This window comes from Polyodon spathula, chromosome 24 (genome assembly GCF_017654505.1).
Source record: "Polyodon spathula isolate WHYD16114869_AA chromosome 24, ASM1765450v1, whole genome shotgun sequence".
NCBI classification, from domain to species: domain Eukaryota; kingdom Metazoa; phylum Chordata; class Actinopteri; order Acipenseriformes; family Polyodontidae; genus Polyodon; species Polyodon spathula.
The window spans coordinates 2,629,599-2,656,047 of record NC_054557.1 but is presented as its reverse complement, the minus strand read 5'-3'; the positions used below and the strand labels follow the sequence as shown (position 1 = coordinate 2,656,047).

The window sequence follows — 26,449 nt, the reverse complement described above, 5'->3', positions numbered from 1 at the left end:
CAATGCACATCTTCAACAGAAACACAGACACACTAACAATGCACATCTTCAGCAGAAACACAGACACACTAACAATGCACATCTTCAACAGAAACAGACACACTAACAATGCACATCTTCAACAGAAACACAGACACACTAACAATGCACATCTTCAACAGAAACACAGACACATTAACAATGCACATCTTCAAAGGGGGCAAAAATTTCTTACCTTTTAATAGGACAGGAAGGAGATGCTGCTCCGAGCTGCCTGACACCTCATTGGCATGCAATGAATTCCAGGTACTGTATGGGGCTCTCTCTAACACGCAATATTGCAGTTGCTTCTTTGTTTTAATTTTTTTTGTGCACAAGATTTAATGTTACCTCCAATTAGCAAAACAACCTTCTCGTAAGTCCCTTGTTAATTTCCTGTTTTCCAGGTTTTATTCTCCTTGGTGAAATCCATTAACTCTACCACCACACTACAGAGTCTGTGCAGCAGATATTAGAACCTCACACTCACTTCGATGTGTATGGGGTTAGGGTGGCATCAGAAGGGATCCTAATACCCACTACACAGGAAGCTAGTCCATGGTGTGGTGGCAGATAAACTGGTGATAAACTGGGTAAACAGACTTGAGAAAGCTATGCTTAAGGTTTCAAAAGCCTTGGTTATCAGTATATGGAATACAACTGATCAGCAATCATTGCAAGCAAGATACTTACTGAAGCTTAACAGCAATCATTGCAAGCAAGATGCTTACTGAAGCTTACTGTTGGTAGATTTAAAAAAAAGAAGTCAGTTTTGTGATAGAAGTGAAACACTCTCAATTAAACTTTAATGGCAATTAAAAACATTAAGTTAAACAGCAAATAGTTTCAAATGTCATTTTCATGGGTTTTTTACATTTCTCTTACGGTTTTATGGCTTTTGTAATCATTCAGAGTGTTCTGCGTTCTATTCTGTTGCTCCAACATTGATCTCTTATCATTTTTCTTTATATCTGCCTTGACCTGGCTTTGCTCTTGTCTGGAGAATTCTAAGTGCTGGGATTAAACAGGATTCCTCATTTCATTCAAATCATGCAACAAAGCGACGCTGCCAGCCTCACTTACTGTACTCTGTCTATATAATTGTACAGCTGATGGGGCTTGTAGTTAAGATCAAAGATAACAATGTCTCCTGATTGGATGGAATGAGGACAACTGTTCCAAACCAGCAGATTTAGAGAATAGTTATAATAACAAAACCCACACTAACAATAATTAAAAACACCATAAAACAGTGAGAAGCAATTCAAATATAAAGCATCTCTTTAAAATGCAGCCCAGGAGAGGCTAGCAGGCTGTTTTTCCTTCCTGCCCCAGTGATAGCACTCTCAAATACTCAGGTAGTGCATCTATACTGTATACACAGAAATGTAGGTACACTGTTCTCCAGCGACACCTTATAAAACCGCAGTATCCCCTCCTGCATGGAAAGATTTAGGCCAGAGCAGAAGGAAACAGAGAGTTCACCCTCTTCTAATCCCTGCAGAGAGAGTGAATGAACAATACTCTACAGGGAAGTCTAATACTGGTTGAGACCTGCATATGTCGAACATGTTACCTTCTGTAATTCAGTTAAGATTGAGTTTATATTACAAACCATTTACTACAATATACAGTACTGTAATGCATTAAGTTCTATATTTTTAAGGATCAAATAAAGTTTGTTATTCATGATTCTGCCTCAGAATGTATGTGTGCAAGTATTTATCACTGTTGTAAAAACTACAGTATATACATAGCCGTGTGCAATTTTTGAGTTTGTCCACCAGAGGGCCTCCTGGTAATGGATACAACTCAGTACAGAAGGGGAATGACATCATGGAACAATTATCTAACCGCTCCACTTCTGACCTACCCAAGGGATCAACCATACTCCACATTTCTAGGGGGATACTGCTGACTATACATTGAAAAACAATAGAAAGGTAAAATAAATATTACATTTACAGCAACATTTAGTTTGCCACCTATATGAACAAAGATCTCACCATCACCAAACTCAAAATGACTGAGAGCTATACTGTTTTTTTTTTTGTTTTTTTTTTTGTTTGTTTTTTTTTTTACATAATTCCTGATTGTTTTTAACATACTGGAAATGTAGATATCTTCACCAAACAGAGTTTAGAGTTTACAAGTCTACTGTATATAACAGATTAGTTTGGTGTGCTACTGCAATTTATATGTTAATCATTATTTAAAAAGTAAATGCCTTAAACTCAAAGTGTAACATCTTTAACACAGATTAATAAAAGTGGTGAATGTTTTGTGTTTTAGCGCCCCCCCCAGTGGCTTACTTGTTATAGCCAGTTCACAGAGTAAAATACAATTTTTCCTGAGGATTAAAATTAAATGAAAAAGCTGCCTCTAATTCTCATTAAAAGGGCAGAAGATTCCTTTTCCAGGACAGGAATAAACTTGCACTCTTTTTATACATCTACATGTTTATATCACATCTTACTATTACATAATAGTTTTGTTTACATACATCATAATAACAGAATTAAAAAAGGACAAGCCCAGTTTTCACAAACACCACACACAAGAACATAAACTCAGCCCCGGCAGGACATGGTCCTACAGCTGCACTCACTACTGCACATCACAACCTGGAGAGGATTTGATTTGAAAATTTAAATATCAAAAAGTAAACAAAATAAATAAAATCAAACAATAATTCCTGTATGGGTTTCCAATCAGAGCATTCAAAACAGCAGGACAAACTGCGAGCTGGGAGACAAAGATCCGAACCTATCAAAAACCAGCAAATAATAAAGCAGATACTGCACAATACATGGAAGCATGTTGACATATTGAATTGAATTCTAGAAACTGCTGGCCAGAATTTCCTTTTACAGGCACGTTATCTTTTAAGAGCTTTTAGTTCCTGTAACTGAAAGGCCATGTTGTACACGATTCAGGTTCATGTTATACTGGTCTGTTATATCCAGTGTGGTTATGAAGCCAGACACTTTGCAATACAGGAGTACGAAAACCGGCACTGTGCTGGAACTGCTGAACACAGGCATGGTGTCTGTGACAGTACCCCTTGGTGGACAGCACCCCCCCCACCCCCCCACGCACCTGGGATACTGATACAAGCCTAAACCAGGAAAAGGCGCGGGTGAGAAGCTGCTGCTCCGGCCAGCCCTCTCCCAACAGGTAGCGTGCTAGGAAATTAAATTGTTGGTTGTGGGTAGGTTCTGGACTCTGTCTGCTTGCCCTGTGCTGTGCTTTCTCACCCCTCCCTCCCTCTACAGAGCCTACATCTGGTTCTCGTAGGAGTAGTTGGGGGTGGAGGAGTATTGTGCCTCCCCAGGTGGTGGTACCATGGCCCCCTGTGTTACACCCATGGCTGCATTCTGTGCTGCCTGCTGCACCTGAGGGTTCTTCCAGGCCCCCGTGGCCCACTCATCCTGGGCCTTGCTCATGCTGCCCCCGGAGCCGCGGTAGAAGTTGTGCACCTGGGGGGAGGATGAGGAGGACAAAGGCAGGAATGTGTCACAGACCATTACTAGTGTTAAAGTCATTCCATACATTAATTCCCTATATATGTCTCCAAGGCAGTTTTGTGTTATATAGTGTCTTTAGATTACAATAAGCAGGCCAGTTGTTTACAGTACAGATTACATTTGCTCTGGTAAATGTAAACAATAAGCAGACATGTTTTTTGCACTGTAAAAAGTCAAATGTGTTATCGCCACATGATTCGTTTCAATTTATTTGTATAATTCTGTGCTGAAAAAAAAGTAAGACATTTAAATATAAATTACTCAAGAATATACAGCTGGAGTCCCTCAGGTACAAAACGCATACATTTCTGAAGGAAACGTTTGATTCCTTACCTTAGTGAGAGCTATAAAGGAGATGACAGCAACAGCTGTGAACATTATAGTTGGGATCAACATGAACACTGCAGAGACAGCATTAGTGCCGAAAAACGAGATCGTCGCTATCCATCCGCTGCAGAAAATAAAACAACAAAGATCAGACCAGGGCAAGAACTCTTTAACGGGAAAGTTACTATTTAAAATCCAACAGCTTTAGTAACACCACCACTGCCACCATCATCAACGTTTAGTTCAACTGTTCACTTTTCCCAGTACTGTGAAACACTCAGCTTCAGTAGTTGCGTGTGTCAGGTCTGTGTATTGTCCCTACGAAGACAGTGAGGTGGGAAGCAGAGCTGTACAAATCCTTAGTCTTTTTTACCATGAAAGAATGATACACACATAGAGAACGGCAGGTCTTCCATGCACGGTGGGAGCTTGTTTTTGTTTAAACTGAGGTATGCCCCAATGTCTTGTGCCAGTGGAATACAACTTGAAACACAAGTTTCACTGAGTGAATGGCAAGATACCGAAATATGAACAAAACATTAAACTACAGCCAATGCTAGTCCTCTCTACCAGAGCACTCAAACACGGAGGTGCCAAGCCTTTAAAAACCTTAAACACAAAACAATGCCAGTGAAAAAGTATCTGGTTCACAAGGTAGAGCCAGCCTAGTTTGAAATACACATGACAATGACATGCCATAGGGGAACACTCTAGAACAAATCTGCAACATGAATTACACAGTACATCTCATTTAAGTAGAGGCTGCTTTTAAAAGCAAACTGGTAGATATATTGACTGAAATCTTAAAAAAAGGGAAGATAGTAGCAGTCACTAACATTAACTATAGACAGGGAAAATGCCTAATTTAGAAAACTTTACTTTAAAACAAAAGTATTCATATAATAACACTATGTAACACAATTTTTGTTCCTGGGTAGTAAGTGTTATTTCCTAATTGCTTATGCCTCAAAAGTATAGAAAATGGCTATTATTCCCCACAAACTTTGCTTTTGTGACCAGGACAGTGATATTTCAAAATATCACTATTTCCAATGGGAAAACGGGCAAATGTGTGTCTTTTCGTTCACATAAAGTCAGAAAAAAACAACATATGAATCCAAATTAACATGTATTTATACTAAAGTAATACAAAAATGGCTACAAAAGATTTAATTGCAATAAGCAATTAGGAAATAACACTTGCTACCCAGGAACAAAAAAAAAAAAATAATAATAATTGTTACACAGTGTAATTAAAAGCAACATTTATCAATCCATGTAGCTAGATATTTATAAAAAGAAACTCTCTAGTAACAATAACCCAATTCAGAGTTCCAATCATCCTCTTATTAGAATAGTGTTTTTGTCTTGCATACATCAAGTAATAATCTGTCCTGAAATGCAGTCTGCAAATCTCTCTGTACTGCCTGTACTGAATATCCTTCCGTATACAAAATAGTATCATCAGCATATAAATGTATATTAATATTACTCAGATCAGATCCCAGGCCATTTAGATAGAGGATAAAGGACTGGTTTTACATAGAGACTCAAAGGTGGAAATAACTCCATCAGCTCTTACTGCTAATGTCCGATCTTCTAGGTAATTATTGAACCAATCCACACCTATCTCACTCAATCCCTTTTTAGAAAAAACTATATGATCCACACAATCAAAGGCTTTGGATAAATCCACTAATAAAACAACAACAAATTTACCAGCATCCAGAGCAGGTGATATATCATTCATCACCTTCAGGACTGCGGTTTGTGTGCTACGTTTCAAACGAAATCCAGACTGATGATCTGTTAGGATATGGTTCTATTCTAAGAAGCCCTTTAGTTGTTCATTTACTAAACTCTCAAATACTTTGGCAATAGCTGGAAGTACAGATGTAGGTCTATAGTTCTTCAGGTTTGAATGACCACCTTTAAAAATAGGGACAACATATGCAATTTCCAAATGGATGGAACTGAATTTGAAATAAGAGCTATTAAATAGCTAGTGGTTGAGCATTAATCCATGCTGCTGCCTGGGTGAGCAAATCCATCACTTTGTACAGCTCAAAATGAAATTAGTACTACACTGACGTACCAAGACTACTGAAGGACAAAATATAGTCCCAATTTAAACTGAAGAAATAAACAAAAACAAAAGAAAAAGAAGAAAAAGAAGAAAAATATAAAGCAACTCAATAGAAGCATTGTAGAATTCTACTAATAATACCATGGCTCAAATGAAAATATCTAAAGTATTTGTACTTGTTACTCTGACCTCTTCGACCTCAGGTGAAGAGGCCAAGGCTAATGTGTAAAATAAATTTAATAGAATGGTATAATTATGATGAAATTATTAATATATCTGTAATAAATTAATCCCATAAATGGCATAAAGATCCCACTCAAGTAGTTCTTGCAGCCCACTGTTAGGCGCCCACTCTGCCCAGGGCAGTGCAATATTTTGGAATATGTCAGAGCTGGATCATGAAGACTGATCTTACCAGACCCCCCAGCCTGGGATACCAACAGCCTGGATGACGCTGATTACCGTCTGAGCCATGAAAACGAAGAAAAAGGCCATGAAATTAAAGGAACTGTCTGACCTACAAAGGAGAGAGAAATACAAATCACTTGACTTCCTGGTAGGGGTGAACCGATGCCAGCAAGTAACTTTGAATTGTGATACGCTGTATTATATCAGGATTGAGGTGTGTATCGTGATACATGTCCACATGCACTACACAGCTATATTCAGGCCACTGAATGAGTCAAGATAGGAGAGGGTTGAAATCTTGAAACCTCTATTGTTACTTTATTCTTTTAATTAAACAAGTCACTCTTGAGTTGTACATGTATGCATAAAACAGGGAATCCTTCAGTCCTTTTGTATAAATTAACATTTAGATTTGATTTCCATTACATGAGAGTAGATGTTGAACTTCATGCTGATTTGAACTCGGCTCTCGCCAAGATAAGCACCAACTAAGACGTAGCTTTGCAGTAAACTAATGTGATCCATCTGCATCTCCATCCATTTGCGTTGTTTTCCTTCTGATGATGTAGATATCCTTCTGTCTGGTGTTGATTGCTGAAGTGTAATGCTGGGTCCAGGGATCAGCTCATTTTGTCTCTCCAGCGCATCAGCACACACAAAGGCTGTGATGCTGGCTCAGGGGATCAACCCAGTGGGGTCTCCCCAGCGCATCAGCATGACAACTGTCTGGATTGAGCTAAGTAGGGTACATCTCTGGGGTCTTCAAGTGGGCACCTTCCATCCTCGGTGTTTCGTTGACTAGCCCACGACACCTCAAGAGGGCTCAACAGTGATTCTGGCGTCCCAGCATCACCCCCCTCCATCCCCCACTCAGCTCAGCCCAGCTTACTTATCTCTACATCAGCGTTGCTTTCTTTCTATTGCGCTTGAGATCCCCATCCAGAATCTTTCCTCCTCAACCACAGCCAGTTGCTGATCCTTTCTGCTGCTTCAGATAAGTTCTTCACTGTGCGACGCAACTCTTGGCCACTGAACCTGACATCTCTGAGAAACCAGGTTGTAGAGTGTGCCACAAATCCTTGACAACCCACCTCCACTGGGTAAACTCGGACTCTCCATCCTCACTGTTCCGCTTCAGCAGCTAGTTGAGCATACTGAAGTTTTTTCCTCTCATACGCCTCATCCACAGCATCCTCCAATGGCACTGTTAACTCTACCAGATGAACAAGGCGTGCTGATCCAGTCCACAAGACAATGTCTGGTCGAAGGTTTGTCGTGGCCATCTAAGGTGGAAACATAAGCCACTGACCAACATTTGCCAGCATCTTCCAGTCTCTAGCAGCTTCCAGTTGTCCTGGGCGAGGTTTGGTTTTAACACCTTTTCTTGGTGGTTGCTCTCCTGGACGGAGGAATATTGTCTTTGTGTGTAATGCTTTGAAGGAACTGGTGGCAACTTATTGGTCAGGTTACGCTTGTCTTCCAATGCTAAGGCCAAACATCACAGCACCTGGTCATGGTGCCAAGTAAACCATCCTTGGCTAAGACCCACTTTACCTCCTGTCAAAATGTGACTTAATGTTGCAGGTAATGAACACAAACGACATGAGGGATCCTCACTCACCCAGAGGTTTAGGTTCTGTGGTGATGGGAGAACATCATATGCTGACCTGATGACGAAATACTAAGATTACTTCAAATGTTTATTTTTCCGAATGTAAAGCTTCTATTGGATCTCTTGTATATTTGTCAAATCCAGTAGAGTCTCGCTAATCAGAACCAGCTGGGAGCGATGTCTGTTCAGATTAGTGACTGATTGGAGTCTGTACTATATTAATATGTACTGTACCATGTGACTGGTCTAGTTTTTGTTTTACATTTCATCAGTAATAAACATTGAATAAAAAATAGAGACACTACTCATAGAGACTTAAATTTGAAGTTTGGTTTCCACAGCTACTATCAGCATGCATTCCACTATAATGGCATGGTTCACATTATAGATCTGTTTGAATCTGTGGGGCTTGGATTATAATTGCTGAAATTTGATAATTATTATTATTATTATTATTATTATTATTATTATTATTATTATTATTATTATTATTATTCAGTTAAAAGTTGGGTAAATACAAGACTGATAAAGCTTCTACATGCAGATAAGCTCTCTAGTTATGCTTTGTACACTGATTTTATAACGTGAAATCAAGCCACACCTCTGTGAATGTAGAGCTGTAGACTTAAAATAAAAACTGTAAGCTAAAAAAACACATTTTTATTTTTAAACTGTGAATAGATGCAGTACTACAATAAAATAAAACCTCACTAATTATTATTTTATCTTACTGCACGTCATTCGAAGTGATCCATCAGGACCATCTTTGTATCATTTATTGATATGTATTTATTATACACCACTCAAAAAATTAAAGGCGCAAACATTAAATATGGTGACAAAAAAAACAAACAAGATATAATAAAAATGTGAACGCATCAGCCAGGCAGACCTTCTCGTGTTCTTCAATAAACTGTGACAGCAGCTGTTGAGATGCATTCTGCACCGAAAGCAGGTACCCCATTTACACTTCAGATTTGATTGTTAGTCGAGTGGTGCTCAGGTGATAACATTATTTGTGGTTGTTGATTTAGAAATCAAGACTTCAAATGATTACAGGCGATTTTGATTTTGACAAATGCAGACTGGCAGAGATATTCAAATATAGGAATCTGGGGATACACAGAAATGTGTAGCTGGTCAACTTAGTGTGACCCCCTTCTGTTGCAGCTCTGTCATTGGGCACCTGTTTCGTTCACTGAAGAATCAAGATTGAATCTGTCCACTAATGACTGACGTTTTTTAGTATAAAGAGCCTAAGGAGAACGATTTGCTCAATTCAATATCATTGAATATGGCTGTTTTGGAGGAGACTCACTTACTCTGTGGAGAGGGATCTGCATTGGAGGAGACTCACACCAAAGGGAGGCATCTGCATTGGAGGAGACTCACTTACACCATAGAGAGGCATCTGCATTGGAGGAGACTCACTTACACCATAGAGAGGCATCTGCATTGGAAGTGACTCACTTACACCATGGGGAGGCATCTGCATTGGAGGAGACTCACTTACACTGTGGAGAGGCATCTGCATTGGAGGAGACTCACTTACACTGTGGAGAGGCATCTGCATTGGAGGAGACTCACTTACACTGTGGAGAGGCATCTGCATTGGAGGAGACTCACTTACACTGTGGAGAAGCATCTGCATTGGAGGAGACTCACTTACACCGTGGAGAGGCATCTGCATTGGAGGAGACTCACACCGAAGGGAGGCATCTGAATTGGAGGAGACTCACTTACACTGTGGGGAGGCATCTGCATTGGAGGAGACTCACTTACACCGTGGAGAGGCATCTGCATTGGAGGAGACTCACTTACACCGTGGGGAGGCATCTACATTGGAGAGCACACAGATATTATTGTGCTTCCCAGTGGTGGATTTACAGCTCTACGGTACACAGACACAGTCTTGGACCCTGTAGAAAGACCATTTGCTGGTGCGATTGGCCTTGATTTGTTCTGATATAAGACAATGCCCATTGTCACTGCCAGAATTCTCATTATCTTGAGCAGGATACTACAGAGGTTATGGACTGGCCAGCAAGAAGTCTGGACTTTTCTGATCTTCTAGAATGTTGTGTTTCTTAACGTTGTAACCATCCATGTGACATCAAAGCTTGTTGCACTGACAGAAGAATGGGGCTTCCCCCCAGGTGTCACCTGTCACCTAATTAGAATCATGCCCTGTCAATGTAGAGATTGCATCAATGCCGGAGGAGACCGCACTCCATACTGTTTTTAAAATGTCTGAAAACTGATCTCTGAAAACTCTAGGCATTTCCATGGGTCTTGTGTTCAGAGGAGTGTCACTGATGCTATGCATACAACACAATAAATTTCTCTGATAATTCCAGTTTGTAATGAGTGCTCCATGAAATACTTTCTTTTTTTGAGTTATGTATATGTATTATATCAAAGTATAGAACAGGCTACAGGGAACACAATGATACAACAAAAAAATGTTATATTGTTGTTCCCTTTTTTATAATTTTGAGGTGTATTTATGGACAGATACCACTTTTTTTTTCAACCACATTGCTTTAGATCACTAGCCATGCTGACTTTTCACATTTTTGTTTTATTTTATTCCAAACTTGAGCCACATACTTGGATCCTGTGGTCATAGGAGGTCATTAAATATGACAATTTAATGAAAACACATGCGATGAAATCTTCCACCAATCAAATCTTTCAGAAGTAAACTAAAATGATTTAAGAGCAGTTTCTTTATTTTTGAAGTGCATTAGTAGTGTCTTACTTACTTGAAGGCTTTGTAAATAGGCCTAAACCAGCACACATAGGAGCAGGGAGTGAAGAGGATGAGCCACAGAATAGCCATTCCGAAATTGACAGCTCCTCCTCCGCCACACATCCATGCCAGGCAGCCAATCAGATTCATTGCCAGAGTGATGCTGTTCACTGCAAATACACAGAGAACACATGCAGTAGCACACAGACAGACAGACAGACAGACAGACAGTCAGTCAGTCAGGCAGGCAGGCAGGCAGGCAAACAGGAGGGAGGAAGGCCCAGGCCAGCCCACACAGACTGTCAGAACACCAGTGGTAATTCTTTCAGCACAGAGAGAATTGAGTCTGTTCAAAATATGTACCTATTGTATTACTGATGACTCTCTAAATGTAGAGTAGGGAGAAAGGCATATTTTTCCAGTTGGAATTATGTTTGGTTTTTTTCAGAATTTAGATACATTTTCAAATATTCTTTCATTTTTTAATCAGCTAAAACATACTTTGATAATACTATAGATAAAAATAAATTAAAACAGCACCATCCTCTTATGCTTATATTGTTGCCCCAGAGTAACTAGAAAAATGCATTTCCTAAATGTTCTTATCCAATAACACTGCTCTCTCTCATGCTCAAAACAGCAAGTTGTCAGGAAGTTTAGTCACAGACTCTTTTTGTAAAGCAATCCAATGGACCCTGATTCAGAGATGAATGTCCTACCCTGTGTTATAAAGAATGCCAGCTGGTTGTTAGTGAATAGGTTAGTCATAGCAAAACCAATCTTAACAGTACATCAGCTAAAACCAAATGGATGGTTTAGCCTGTTCTAACTGGAGTTTTTTTCTTGTGGAAAGTGTGGTGGAAGTTTACACTTTAAACTTCTGTAAGACAGAGACTCAGTAGAACAGGCAAGATTGAGTAAATAAATTTAATAGTTAAAGTTTGCAAACCTGAGAACGATCTCAACACACGCAGGTGTTAGGAAAGCGAGCAAAGTTCTGAGCTCCGCAGAGCTTGTATGCATAATATATACCCTGTAACCTATAGTTATTGTAAGCCAATCACAGAAGCTTAATTCAATATTAGCAGATAGCAACAACTCGGAAGATTAAGATGAGACCAATCATAACAGCTTATTCTAATTACAACCCCCCCTTGAAACAAAAGAGGGTTAGAGATATTTCTTATGAAGAGTCATGGAAAGCACCTGCAAGCATCTTGTTCTATTAAAACAGTGACATTTCTTTGAAATGTCACATATGCGGTTTGCAGTTGCCAACGGTTTCAGCCCATAGTCAGTATTTTTCCAACTGGCGTATAAGCCACCTACTTTTCAGCAGACGAGAAGAAGTCATAACAGCATAAACAGACTGGAGCATAAACAAATACAAATATCAAATAAAGCATAATCAAATACAAATATAATAAAAGCATAAACAAATACAAACATCATAGAAGCATAATCAAATACAACTACTATATTGTTACTTATCATGGTTCTATCAAGCAGTTCTGATATCATGACCATCTCTTGTCTTGTCACGTAGGCTTCTTGTGGTTACAGAAAGAGAAGAAAAACATGACTATATTTGGGCATTCCTGTCCTAGCTTAGAAATAACAGGAGAGAGAGAGATATGTCTAGACTTATTTTGAACAAACTTTTAAAAAATATAAGCTTCAAACTCCTTATTACATTAATATAATCTCTTTTTAAGTCACACAGGCTAAGCAAACACATGTACAGACAGCTCAAAGGTTAATACATAAATTGCATTAGATGTAATTTTCCCACCACAAAAGCTGAAAGAAACAGGTAGTGAGAATTCTCCTGTTAATATATCAATATAATCTGCAGCCTCATGCTTTTACATTACATGTCTAAACACAAGTTTGTACCCCATATCAGTGAAAGTTATGAAGAATAAGGGGGTTATTTAATGCAATACTATAGTATAGAAGAACAGTATGGGCTAAGTCTAGATATTAAACTCTCTTAATCCAGCAGTCTGCTTGCAGGAGTTGTGCTGCGTGTCTTACTGCGTATTATGTAGAATAATTTAACAAATCCAAACAAAAGTCGTTCTTGCAAAGAAACACGCCGGAGCGTGGTTTTATTTAAAAACAAAACAAACAGAACACAAACAAAACCTATCCCATTCTCGGGTCCTAAACTAAACACTTATATTTTATTTTCTCTTTAAACTAAACAGGGGCAGGCTAATTCTGCTTACCCTCAAAAAAAAAGTCTCCTTTCAATTTCAGAGTTCTCCGTTCGCTCACCGTTTCGTCTCTTCTCTCGCTCTCCTCTCTCGGACCATCTCAGCTTTTCCAGCTTTATCTCGTAGGCAATCAGGTAATTACACAATTAAACTCAATTGATAATTACTCTTGACAACAGTCCGTTCCCCATGGTCTTAAAACCCATTACTTTATTTCCCAGTTTGTTTATGCTGTCTTCACATTTTATTATTTTATTTTCCTTTGAAACCTTCAGTAACACCTTTACTGTGATGGAGTGTGCATTCCTTACAGCCACGGCCTCACAGCTGACCAATAATTGCTCTGGAATGTACACTCCATCACTATATATATATACAAATAAACAATTGGAGATAAAAAAAACAAACATGCGAATCGTTTTGTTTAACAAAATTTAATCTAAATTTTTGACTCATCAAAGTAGCCACCTTTTGCAGATATAACAGCTGAACACACTCGTGGCATTCTTTCTACAATGGAAATCAAATATTGTTCGGAAAGTTCTTCCCAACACTGTTGCAGAAGTTCCCACAAATGTGTTGCACTTGTAGGTTGCTTTGCTATGCTTTCACCTTTCTGTCCAGTTCATCCCAAACCAGCTCGATGGGGTTTAAGTCTGGAGACTGTGCTGGCCATTCCATGATTTAAAGGCTACCACCTTGTTCTTTTATTCTAAGGTAGTTCTGACATAGTCTGGAGGTATGTTTTGGGTCATTATCTTGCTGTAGGATGAACCCCTGACCAACTAGGCGTATACCAGAGGGTATTGCATGGCTCTGTAAAATGCTGTGGCAGCCGTTTTGGTTCAGGGTGCCAATCACTGTGCAAGTCGCCGATTCGGGATCCAGCAAAAGAGCCCCAGACCATCATGCTTCCTCCTCCATGTTTGACAGTTGGTGTCACACACCGAGGAACCATCCTTTCGCCTACTCGACGGCATACAAAAACCTTGCGTGATGAACCGAAAATTTCAAATTTTGATTCATCGGTCCATAAGACCTTCTTCCAGTCTTCAGTAGTCTACTGGCAGTGCTTCATGGTCCAGGCAAGCCTCTTTTTATTATTTTGCCATCTTAGCAATGGCTTTCTTATTGCCACTCAACTCGTCAAACCTGCAGCTCAAAGTCTTCTCTTCACGGTTGAAACTGAGACTTGTTTACTTTGTCCAGTGTTAAGCTGTGGTTGAAGCTGTTGTCCTGTGAGCCGCCTATCACGCAAGCTGTTGACTCTCAGAAACTTGTCTTCTGATTCTGTTGTGGCTTTGGGTCTGCCAGACCTCTTCCTGTCAGAGTTTCCTCCAGTTTCCAAGTGCCTTTTGATGGTGTAGGAAACTGTACTCACTGACATTTTGGCTTTCTTTGCAATTTCTCTAAAGGAAAGACCTACACTTTTAAAGGTTATAATGGTCTGTCTGTCTGTTTGTTAATTGCCTTTTTCTCGCCATTACGATAGCAATATACTACTTCCTGTAGTACAATACTATCCAAATAATGCTTAAGAGGGTGTAGTAACACAGTCTGTTCCAACACTGCTTTTATACAGACAGAGGGTTTGTAAGTAATCAACAAAAGTTGGGACACCTGTAGGAATTGTTAGCATCAACTTTCAAGGCTTAATTTACTTCCATTGCTGCAGAACAGCTGTTAACCCATTACTTGTTCCCTGAAAAAGGCCTTTTTGTATAACTCTGAAATGTACATTATTTTTCAGTTTTTGGTAACCTAAACTTTTTTTTTTTTTAACCTCTGGCAGTTAACCGCTTACCTTTGTACCATTTCAGGTTATTCACTGGACTTGAACTGCTTAAATTTCAATAAAAACTGGAAAAATGGAGGTGTTCTAAAACTTTTGACCGGTAGTATATATATATATATATATATATATATATATATATATATATATATATATATATATATATATATATATATATATATACACTGAACAAAAATATAAATGCAACATTTAAAATGTTGGTCCCATTTCATGAGCTGAAATAAAAGATCCCAGAAATTTTCTAAACACACAAAAAGCTTATTTCTCTCAAATTTTGTGCACACATTTGTTTACATCCCTGTTAGTGAGCAATTCTCCTTTGCCAAGATAATCCATCCTCCTGACAGGTGTGGCATATCAAGAAGCTGATTTAACAGTATGATCATTACACAGGTGCACCTTGTGCTGGGAACAATGAAAGGCCACTCTAAAATGTGCAGTTTTGTCACACAACACAATGCCACAGATGTCTCAAGTTTTGAGGGAGCGTGCAATTGGCATGCTGACTGCAGGAATGTCCACCAGAGCTATTGCCAGAGAATTGAATGTTCATTTTTCAACCATAAACAGCCTCCAACATCGTTTTAGAGAATTTGGCAGTATGTCCAACCGGCCTCACAACTGCAGGCCATGTGTAACCACGCCAGCCAAGGACCTCCACATCCGGCTTCTTCACCTGCGGGATCGTCTGAGACCAACCACTCGGACAGCTGATGAAACTGTGGGTTTGCATAACCGAAGAATTTCTGCACAAACTGTCAGAAACCGTCTCAGGGAAGCTCATCTGCATGGTCGTCGTCCTCACCAGGGTCTTGACCTGACTGCAGTTCGGCATCGTAACCGACTTCAGTGGGCAAATGCTCACCTTTAATGGCCACTGGCACGCTGGAGAAGTGTGCTCTTCACAGTGAATCCCGGTTTTAACTGTAATGGGCAGATGGCAGACAGCGTGTATGGCGTCGTGTGGGTGAGCGGTTTGCTGATGTCAACGTTGTGAACAGAGTGCCCCATGGGGTTATGGTATGGGCGGGCATAAGCTACGGACAATGAACACAATTGCATTTTATCGATGGCAATTTGAATGCACAGAGATACCGTGACGAGAACCTGAGGCCCATTGTTGTGCCATTCATCCGCCGTCATCACTCTTTGTGATAATGCATGGCCCCATGTTGCAAGGATCTGTACACAATTCCTGGAAGCTGAAAATGTCCCAGTTCTTCCATGGCCTGCACACTCACCAGACATGTCACCCATTAAGCATGTTTGGGATGTTCTGGATCGACATGTAGGACAGTGTGTTCCAGTTCCCGCCAATATCCAGCAACTTCGCACATCCATTGAAGAGGAGTGGGACAACATTCCACAGGCCACAATCAACAGCCTGATCAACTCTATGTGAAGGAGATGTGTAGCGCTGCATGAGGCAAATGGTGGTCACACCAGATACTGACTGGTTTTCTGATCCAGGCCCCTACCTTTTATTTTTTTTATAAGCTATTTGTGATCAACAGATGCATATCTGTATTCCCAGTCGTGTGAAATCCATAGATTAGGGCCTAATGAATTTATTTCAATTGACTGATTTCCTTATATGAACTGTAACTCAGTAAAATCTTTGAAATTGTTGCATGTTGCATTTATATTTTTGTTCATATATATATATATATATATATATATATATATATATATATATATATATATTTATTTTATTTTTTTTTTTATTTTTAAGAATTAAACTGTTTAAAACAACAGGGTTACAAGCTTTATTCTAAGCAACATTATTGCTGCAACCCTTTCTTGTTCTGAACATTTCAGAGTAATTCACTTGCTAATTTCACTTATTTAACTGCATCAACACTGCAGACCAGTTAAAGATATCTCAAAACCACTGGTGTTTTTGTATGAAGCCCAGGGAATGATCAGAATGTTACTCTTTTACCCAAATCTGTTTTCAGCATTATTATTCATTCAAATGCACATCTTGCTATTCACCTCTGTACATCCTGTTGTTGTTAACAGTCTCACACAGACAAACAATTCAAAGGAAAGTAAAGAGTGAGAATGCACAGGGAGTGATCCCCAGCTGGTAACAGCCAGGCTCCAGGTCAGGCTCTCCTGAAAAGATGCTAACTCACAAAAAAAACATAACTAATCTCAAACTAAAATGGGATACTAATATAACTCTGTATTACTACCACATTTTAAAATAAAATGACTTTTATACACATCTGCACCAGCATCCAAACAAGCATTCATTTAAGAGGAGAGAAATTGATTGTCTGTTTTACATGTATAAACTATTTAACTTGGTTTACATCAATTATCTACAGGATTGGGCAGAAGTCGCAAACGTAATGAGTAGCGAACACTTTTCTTGTTGATTAAAATATAGAATAAGTAACTTAAAATGTAAATTTCATTGTATTTTTCACATTGGTGTTTGCTATCATTATAATTTTTCTCTAAATCTTCCACTACTTGACTTTGAGCAGCTTTGAGTTTGTCTGGACAGTCCTGAGCTGGGACAGAACAGCCTTCCTCATTCCATGCAAATCATGTGACAGCCTCCTCGCTGGTTATATATTTCCATTCAAATCATGTGACAGCTTCCTCGCTGGTTACATACAGCTGTAGTCAAAAGTTTACATATCCCAATGGAAATTTATAATTTCTAGAAATTTCTTGAAAACTAAGAATTATAGGAAAAATCTTTTGTAGCAAAAGTTTTGCTTTTGTAGATGAGGGAAAAAAGTCTAAAAAAAAGTCTAAAAAAATTTTAATTCAAAATTATTCATACCCTGACAAAGAAAATGAAAATAATAGCTAGTTGAGGCTCCTTTAGCAATAATAACCTCTTTTAAACAATTAGCATATTTGTCAATGAGCTTTAGGCATGATTTTTTTAGTGATTTTTGATTTTTTCTTCAATGCAAAATTGTTCCAGTTCATTAAAATTCAGAGGACTTCTCTTGTGTACAGCCGCCTTCAACTCATACCAACGATTTTCAATCAAATTTAGATCGGGACTTTGACTAGGCCATTCCAGAACCTTGATTTTAATCTTCTTTAACCATTCTGAAGTACACTTTGATGCGTGATTGGGATCGTTGTCGTGTTGGAATGTCCAGTTGCACTTTAAACCAAGTTTTGTAGTGGAGGGTTTCAGATGACTGGCCAATATGTTTTGGTATGCTATGGAATCCATTTTTCCCATGGTTTGGAATAAAATTTCCTGTGCCATTAGAGGAAAAACAGCCCCATAGAAGGATATTACCACCTCCATGCTTAACAGTAGGTATGGTGTCTTTTCTTTTTACACCTCACCAGACTTTCTCCTATCAGCGTGACCAAATAGCGTGATTTCTGTTTCATCACTCCACAAAACCTTTGACCAGAACTCATATCCATCCTACAAATACCATTTTGCAAACTTTAAGCAATTGACCTTGTGACATTTTCCTACGAGTGGCTTTTTCTTGGCCTGCAACCATTGAGACCTTCACCATGCAATACTCTACCTGTGATTGAAATGGAAACCCCAGTCCCACTTGCAGTCAATTCACTTTGAATATCTTTGGCAGTCAATCTCAGATTGTTATTAATTTTCCTTGCAATTTTTCTACTTGTTCTTGGTGAAAGAACCTTTTTTCTTCCAGACCGAGGGAGCGTTGTGACAGTACCATGAGTCTTGTACTTCTTGATAATAGAATAATCAAGTATTTATTGTCATAGCTTTATGACAATAAATACATTTCTGCCTAAGGTCTTCAGATAGCTCTTTACTTTTTCCCATATTGACTTATTGGTAATGACAGCACTCACCCTATGCCTAACCTTTTTATACTCTAAGAATGTCCACCTACAATCCAGCATTTTCTACGCTTTTTTACTATTAGGTTCTGCATTATCATACTGAAATTTCTAGCACCTTGTAAACAATACTATCATAGCATAAAAGGGTATGAATACTTTTTAATTAGTATTGTTGTTTTGCAAATACTGCACAATTACTGAAATTACTTTTTTCCCTCATCCACAAAAGCAGAACTTTTGCAACAAAACATTTTTCCTAAAATTCGTGGAGTACGTGGGGCTAGCAGAGTTCAAGAGCCACTGTGCCACATGTGTAAACTGAATTTTACTTCTCACACTTGAAACTGGTATATGTCCATTGACAGTTACAGCTGCATCCGTAACCATTTAAACTCTCAATAGTAAGATATATACCATACATAGACTATAAGTGTTTATCAAGGTCTTCTATAGCAGTGTATCCCCCACACTGTTGTTAATCCTGTACAGAGACCTGCTTTAGACAGCAGTCCATCCTGCCTGTCTTGCTGTTGTGGGTGCTGTGAGGCTGGGGATCCCTGCTCCTTTCTGCAGCAGGATCAGTACTTACACATCCAGAGGTGATACAGGCGCTTGGCCATGCTGCGGTGCTGCTCAGGAATCTCGTTGAAGTCTTGGTAGAAGCACGGCTTCAAGGGAATGAACCCAGGCAGAGGCGGGAAATTGTCGATTTTCTCTGGGTGGGAAAAAAAAAATCAGGTTGAAGATTTTAAGTCCTGCATCGTTTGTACTAATGAAGTTTCATCACAATTGGATAGTAAGTGGTTCTCCAGGGGCCGGCTGTACTAATGAGATCAAAAAACAGGATAAGATCTGGGCTCAATGGAGCCACATCTTGAAAAGATGTTGTACTAAACGGATCAGGAACTGGCTCCACTGATCCGACTTTTTGATCCGATTTTTAAGCAGCTCATGTAGTAACTAAGGAGGTAACTATACAGTGAGCAGACTAAACAAAATGTTGAGAAGGTGAACTTCCCCTGAGGAGGAGGCATTAGCTGTAGCATATAGGGAAAAAGAAGAAATTATAACTGGTGGAATTAATTAAAATATAACCATTTAAAACACAAAACGTGTGGGTGGGTGGGGGATAGTGAAAGCTGTTAATAGGTAAATGTCTAATTTTATATGGAGTATATAAATGCATTGGGTAAAGTTAGTATGTAAAATTAATATAAAAATACTGGGACATTATATAGCCTAAAAAATGAACGAATTAACCAAAGCATAAATAGTGGATTTTATTTAGGTGTGTCATAGCAAAGGGGGTGAATATTTATGCCATCAATTATTTTCTGTTTTATATTTGTAATTAATTTAGAACAATTTGTAGATTTTATTTTTCACTTTGACATTAAGGACTTTTTTGTGTTGGTCAGTAGCAAAAGCTCAAAGGGAGGTGAATATTTTTGAGAGCCACTGTATATCATCATGCACAAGCATTGATTTGAGCTATTAACCAAACAGTATTTCAGAAGTTATTTCTTTTTTATATACATATATAAAGACATTTGTGACATGAAGCATTACACTTTTTAAATTGTGTTTTTGTAAATACAACTTTGATACCAATCATGTCAACAAGATAGGCACTTTATAATTAAAACAAGCTAATGGCAGCAGTAAATGAAGCAAACTGCAGCCAAGTCTGACACTCAACCAAAAAATCCTGTATACAGTCTGGATTAGGGAGGTTTTTTATGATATACTGCAACAACCATGTGGATGAGACTATAGACTACTATATGTGTATTGTGTACAGCTTGGTGTACATAAATACCCCTGCACTGCACACCTCCTGCTGTAGAAACACTACAGCTGACCTCTACATTTGACATGCATACGTGACACGGTTAAATGCTGAAGAGCAATTCTAAATGTTTAACACTTAAACGTAAACTAAAAACTAATAACATCCTTAGCTGGAATAGTCTCACATACAGGTCGCAGACAAAGGTATTGGCAGCGGGAGCTCCACTTCTCCCTCATACTTTGTAACTGGTGGAGCATCAGGCAACCCCAGGCGGAGCGAGGCAGGCATCTTTGGGCGGAGCGAGGCAGGTCTCCTTGGCCGGTGCTGAGCAGGCATCCCCGGGTGTTGTGGGACAGGCAACCCCAGGCAGTGCCGGACAGGACAGGAGCAGTCCCTTCCATGGCAGTGGAGGTGAGACAGGCAAGTAGTCCTCCCATGGCAGTGGAGGGGGGAGTGGCTGGTAGTCCTCCCATGGCGGTGAAGGTGGTGGAGGCAGAGGCAGCTCTTGCTGCTCTGCTCCTGGCAATGGAGGAGACAGAGACAGCTCCTGCTGCTCTTCTCCTGGTGGTGGAGGTGGTGGAGACAGAGACAGCTTCTGTTACTCTTCTCCTGGCGGTGGAGGTAGTGGAGACAGAGGCAGCTCCAGCTGCTCTGCTCCTAGTGCTGGAAACATTGGTACAACCTCTCCCTGTAGCGCTGGAGATGGCAGCAATGGCTCCTCTCCCTCTGGTGCTAGAAACAGTGGTAAGAGCTCCTCCCTCTGGCGCTGGAGACGGCAGTGATTGCTCCTCTCCTTCTGGTGCTGGAGACGACATCGATGGCTCCTCTCCCTCTGACACTGGAGATAACAGCGGTGGCTCCTCTCCTTCTGGCGCTGGAGACGCAGCGATGAATCCTATCCCTATGTCACTAGCGATAACAGCGATGACTCCTCTCCTTCTGGCACTGGAGATGGCAGCGATAGCTCCTCTCCTTCTGGCGCTGTTGATGGCAGTGATGGATACTCTCCTTCTGATGCAGGAGATGACAGCAGCAGGGCTTCTCCTGATGAAAGCTGGAGATCGCAACGATGGCTCCTCATCTTCTGGCGCTGGAGATGACAACAGCGGGGCTTCTCCCGATGAGAGCTGGAGATAGTGGGAGCCCTGCCATATCTGCAGCCAGGTAGTGGATCACCATGTCCGCAATGTCTGGTAGGGACGCTGGGCGGTGTTGCTTTTCCCAGGCTTGACATCACTCTCCATCTCTGGCCCACAGAAGGTTGATCACATCGGGGAGGGCCTCTTCGGCATCCCTCCCAGGCTCTGCCAGCCAGCACCAGATTCCCTCAGAGGACAGTGAATTCATCAGCCCCTGAACCAGCGGGACCTCTCCCCCTGATGCCAGACACTCAAGTTCATCCATCTCTGGCTGAGTGGACCTCAACCTGACCTCAACATACAGGAAGCACCACCATTCTTCATCCAGACAGACGAGGCAAACATCCAGCGTGGTAGTGATGCGACGGGACCTGCGACCTATGAAGTGGGACCTTCTTTCCACTTTTGGTTCCTGGCCTGACACTTGGAGGCGCTGTATCCCACTTTGTACACCAACTGTGAACAGGATGACTGCAGGGGTGATGTCAGACCCGAAACACAGACTCAGGAAGTAGCGGGGCAAAACTGAGACGCTACGGCACTCAGTATTTTATTAAATAATAGAAAATAAAACTACACAAACAAAAAGGTGTGTTGGTAAAACAAAAAAACAATAACAGTAACAAGTAGTGTCGTGTTGCTGCAAAGCCAGCACTTCTAGCAATTGTTATCTCTGTTATCTGCACTCTCGAATACCCTTCCAATAATGAGCTTGGAGTAGGTCTTTTATATCTGTGACTGGACCCTTAATTACATATTAAACAATGACCTTATTAATGCTCCAGCCACAGGATGGTGATTCAACCCCATCCACACCAGCTACACTTTATGAGACCAACTTTTTCACTAGTCTCAAATATTAAATAACAATGATGGACAGCTTTCGTCTGTCCACACAAAACACAACAAACATATATATATATATATATATATATATATATATATATATATATATATATATATATATATATATATATATATATATATATATATAGCTCTGGAAAAAAATTAAGAGACCACTGCAAATTTTTCTTAAATCAGCATCTCTACATGTATGGCAGCCATTCCATTCAAGTGTCTGTTGAATTCCAACACAGGCACACCTCATTCTACTGAATGAGGTACTAATTAGCGGATCACCTGAACCAAACCTTATTTAACAAGGAAAAGTATAAAAACCACTCCTGTGGTCATCACTATCCTCTTGCAATAGGACCAGCTGGATGGCAAAACAGTGCTAGTAGTACCTCAAAAGTAATTGGAATACAAAAAATAACTATTGCCCATGCCCAAAGAGTTGAAAAGGAAAGTTTTGAGTGAGGAAAAGAAGGGTTCAATTCTGGCTTTACTGCTTCCATCCTTAAAATTTCAAAGACGGTGGTTCATAAGAACAATGTCAAGCAGCACATATTGGGGACAACAAAGCTACGGACTAGCAGAGGGTGAAAACGACTCTTCACTGACCGGGATGACCGCCAACTCATTCGAATGTCACTCAGCAACCGTAGGATGACATCAAGTGACCTACAAAAAGAATGGCAAACGGCAGCTGGGGTGAAGTGCACGGCAAGGACGGTTCGAAACAGGCTCCTAGGGGCAGGGCTGAAGTCGTGCAAAGGTAGAAAAAAGCCCTTCATCAATGAGAAGCAAAGAAGAGCCAGGCTGAGGTTTGCAAAAGACCATAAGGATTGGACCGTAGAGGACTGGAGTAAGGTCATCTTCTCTGATGAGTCCAATTTTCAGCTTTGCCCAACACCTGGTCATCTAATGGTTAGACGGAGACCTGGAGAGGCCTACAAGCCACAGTGTCTCGCACCCACTGTGAAATGTGGTGGAGGATCAGTGATGATCTGGGGGTGCTTCAGCACACATAATTACCCATCCTCTCTGGGACCCTCTCCGGCAATGTTCGGGTGGTCCAACAGAGCGTGGGGGTGACACTTTCACCCACCTCCCTCGTCACCACTACGAGAACCCCCAGGCTGGAATCGGGCAGATTTGTCTTTGTGAAGGACGCATGAATCAAGCCAAGAACAAGGTTTTCCTAGAAGAAAACTTGCTTCCTTCTGCTCTGACAATGTTCCCCAACTCTGAGGACTGGTTTTTCCAGCAGGACAATGCTCCATGCCACACAGCCAGGTCAATCAAGGTGTGGATGGAGGACCACCAGATCAAGACCCTGTCATGGCCAGCCCAATCTCCAGACCTGAACCCCATTGAAAACCTCTGGAATGTGATCAAGAGGAAGATGGATGGTCACAAGCCATCAAACAAAGCCGAGCTGCTTGAATTTTTGCGCCAGGAGTGGCATAAAGTCACCCAACATCAATGTGAAAGACTGGTGGAGAGCATGCCAAGACGCATGAAAGCTGTGATTGAAAATCAGGGTTATTCCACCAAATATTGATTTCTGAACTCTTCCTAAGTTAAAACATTAGTATTGTGTTGTTTACAAATGAATATGAACTTATTTTCTTTGCATTATTCGAGGTCTGACAACACTGCATCTTTTTTGTTATTTTGACCAGTTGTCATTTTCTGCAAATAAATGCTCTAAATGACAATATTTTTATTTGGAATTTGGGAGAAATGTTGTCAGTAGTTTATAGAATAAAACAAAAATGTTCATTTTACCCAAACACATACCTATAAATAGTAAAACCAGAGAAACTGATAATTTTGCAGTGGTCTCTTAATTTTTTCCAGAGCTGTACATATATATATATATATATATATATATATATATATATATATATATATATATATATATATATATATATATATATATACACACACACACACACACACACACATGCTGTGGAAGCTCCCAGTTTGCACCGATGAAAGAAACTGCCCTAACGAGGACACAATTACCTTACCATTGGCCTCCAACTATGAACCATTAAAGTTGCTGTCACATTTTCTGGATAAAAACCCCACTGTTGAATGATCATTGGTAAGGCTGATAAAGAGAGATAAAGTAATGCAAATGCATAGACTAGGGAAAGGGTACAAAATAATAGCCAAGTGTTTGGATATCCCAGTGAGCACAGTTGGATCAATAATCAGGAATCACACCACCCAGGCACTGCCAAGAAAAGGCCGTCCCACAAAACTAAACGCTCAAACAAGAAGGAAACTTGTGAGAGAAGCCACAGAGAGGCCAACAATCACTTTGAAGGAGCTACAGAGTTCAATGGCTGGGAGTGGAGTGATGGTGCACCAGTCAACCATATCAAGAGCTCTGCATAACACTGGCCTGTATTGGAGGGTGGCAAGAAAGAAGCCGTTACTTAAAAAGTACCTTCTGAAAGCACGTCTGGAGTTTGTCAGAAAGCATGAGAGTGACCCAGCTGTGATGTGGGAAAAGGTTTTGTGGTCAGATGAGACCAAGATAGAGCTTTTTGGCCAAAGCTCAAAGCGCTATGTGTGGCGCAAACCTAACACTGCCCATGCCTCAAGACACACCATCCCTACAGTGAAGTATGATGGTAGCAGCATCATCAGGCTGTGGGTATGCTTCTCATCAGCAGGGTACTGGGCATCTTGTTACAATTGAAGGAAGAATGGATGGAGCAAAATACAGGAAAATACTGCAAGAGAATCTGCTTCAGTCCGTTAAAAAACTGAAGCTTGGGGGGAAATTCACCTTTCAGCAGGACAATGATCCCAAGCAAAAGGCCAAAGCAACATTGGAGTGGCTCAAGAACAAAAAGGTGAATGACCTATAATGGCCCAGTCAAAGTCCTGAGAATATGTGGCACTATTTGAAAATTGCGGTCCACAAGCGTCGTCCAACCAACCTGAACAACCTGGAGCAAATCTGCCAAGAAGAGTGAGCCAAAATCACTCCGACACTGTGTGCAAAGCTGGTACATACTTACCCCAAAAGACTTAAAGCTGTTATTGCAGTGAAAGGTGGCTCTACCAAATATTAACGTGTGGGGGTTGAATACTTATGCAAGCAAGATATTTCAGTTTTTTTATGTTTCTTAAAAATATTTCCCAACATAAAACCAATGTCATCTTACAATAATTGATTTTAGTTTCAGTGTTTAAAAATAAAATATCAAACAGAACGGAATTTCAATGTACCATTTGTAATTCGGTAATATGAGAGAATTGGTCAGTGGTCTGAATACTTTTGCAAGCACTAATATATATATATATATATATATATATATATATATATATATATATATATATATATATATATATATATATATATATATATACACACAGTACTGTGCAAAAGTTTTAGGCAGGTGTGAAAAAATGCTATAAAGTAAGAATGCTTTAAAAAATAAACATGTTAATAGATTATATTTATCAATTAACTAAATGCAAAGTGAGTAATGAAGAAAAATCTACATCAAATCCATATTTGGTGTGACCACACTTTGCCTTCAAAACAGCATCAATTCTTCTACGTATACTTGCACAAATTCAGGGATTTTGTAGGCATATAGTCAGGTGTATGATTAAACAATTATACCATACAGGTGCTAATGATCATCAACTCAATATGTAGGTTGAAACACAATCATTAACTGAAATAGAAACAGCTGTGTAGGAGGAATAAAACTGGGTGAGGAACAGCCAAACTCAGCTAACAAGGTGAGGTTGCTGATGACAGTTTACTGTCAAAAGTCATACACCATAGCAAGACTGAGCACAGAAACAAGACACAATGTAGTTATACTGCATCAGCAAGGTCTCTCCCAGGCAGAAATTTCAAGGCAGACAGGGGTTTCCAGATGTGCTGTCCAAGCTCTTTTGTAGAAGCACAAAGAAACAGGCAACTTTGAGGACCGTAGACGCAGTGGTCGGCCAAGGAAACTTACTGTAGAAGATGAAAGACACATCATGCTTACTTCCCTTCGCAATTGGAAGATGTCCAGCAATGCCATCAGCTCAGAATTGGCAGAAAAATGTGGGTC

The 26,449-nt window shown here is 40.0% G+C and overlaps 1 protein-coding gene across 1 annotated transcript in view; it reads right to left on the bottom strand.

The window, feature by feature from the left end:
• Positions 1-1,757: 1,757 nt before the first annotated feature.
• LOC121299233 (secretory carrier-associated membrane protein 5-like) overlaps positions 1,758-26,449 on the bottom strand; it is a 28,834-nt gene continuing 4,142 nt past the window's right edge. Inside the window, exons 3-7 of the mRNA XM_041226885.1 lie at positions 19,168-19,293; positions 10,744-10,900; positions 6,374-6,475; positions 3,879-3,996; positions 1,758-3,497 (exon numbers count right to left, since the gene is read on the bottom strand). Of these exons, the coding sequence (XP_041082819.1) occupies positions 3,297-3,497; positions 3,879-3,996; positions 6,374-6,475; positions 10,744-10,900; positions 19,168-19,293 (704 nt within the window). The 3' untranslated portion in view covers positions 1,758-3,296. The remainder of the gene's footprint in view (positions 3,498-3,878; positions 3,997-6,373; positions 6,476-10,743; positions 10,901-19,167; positions 19,294-26,449) is intronic.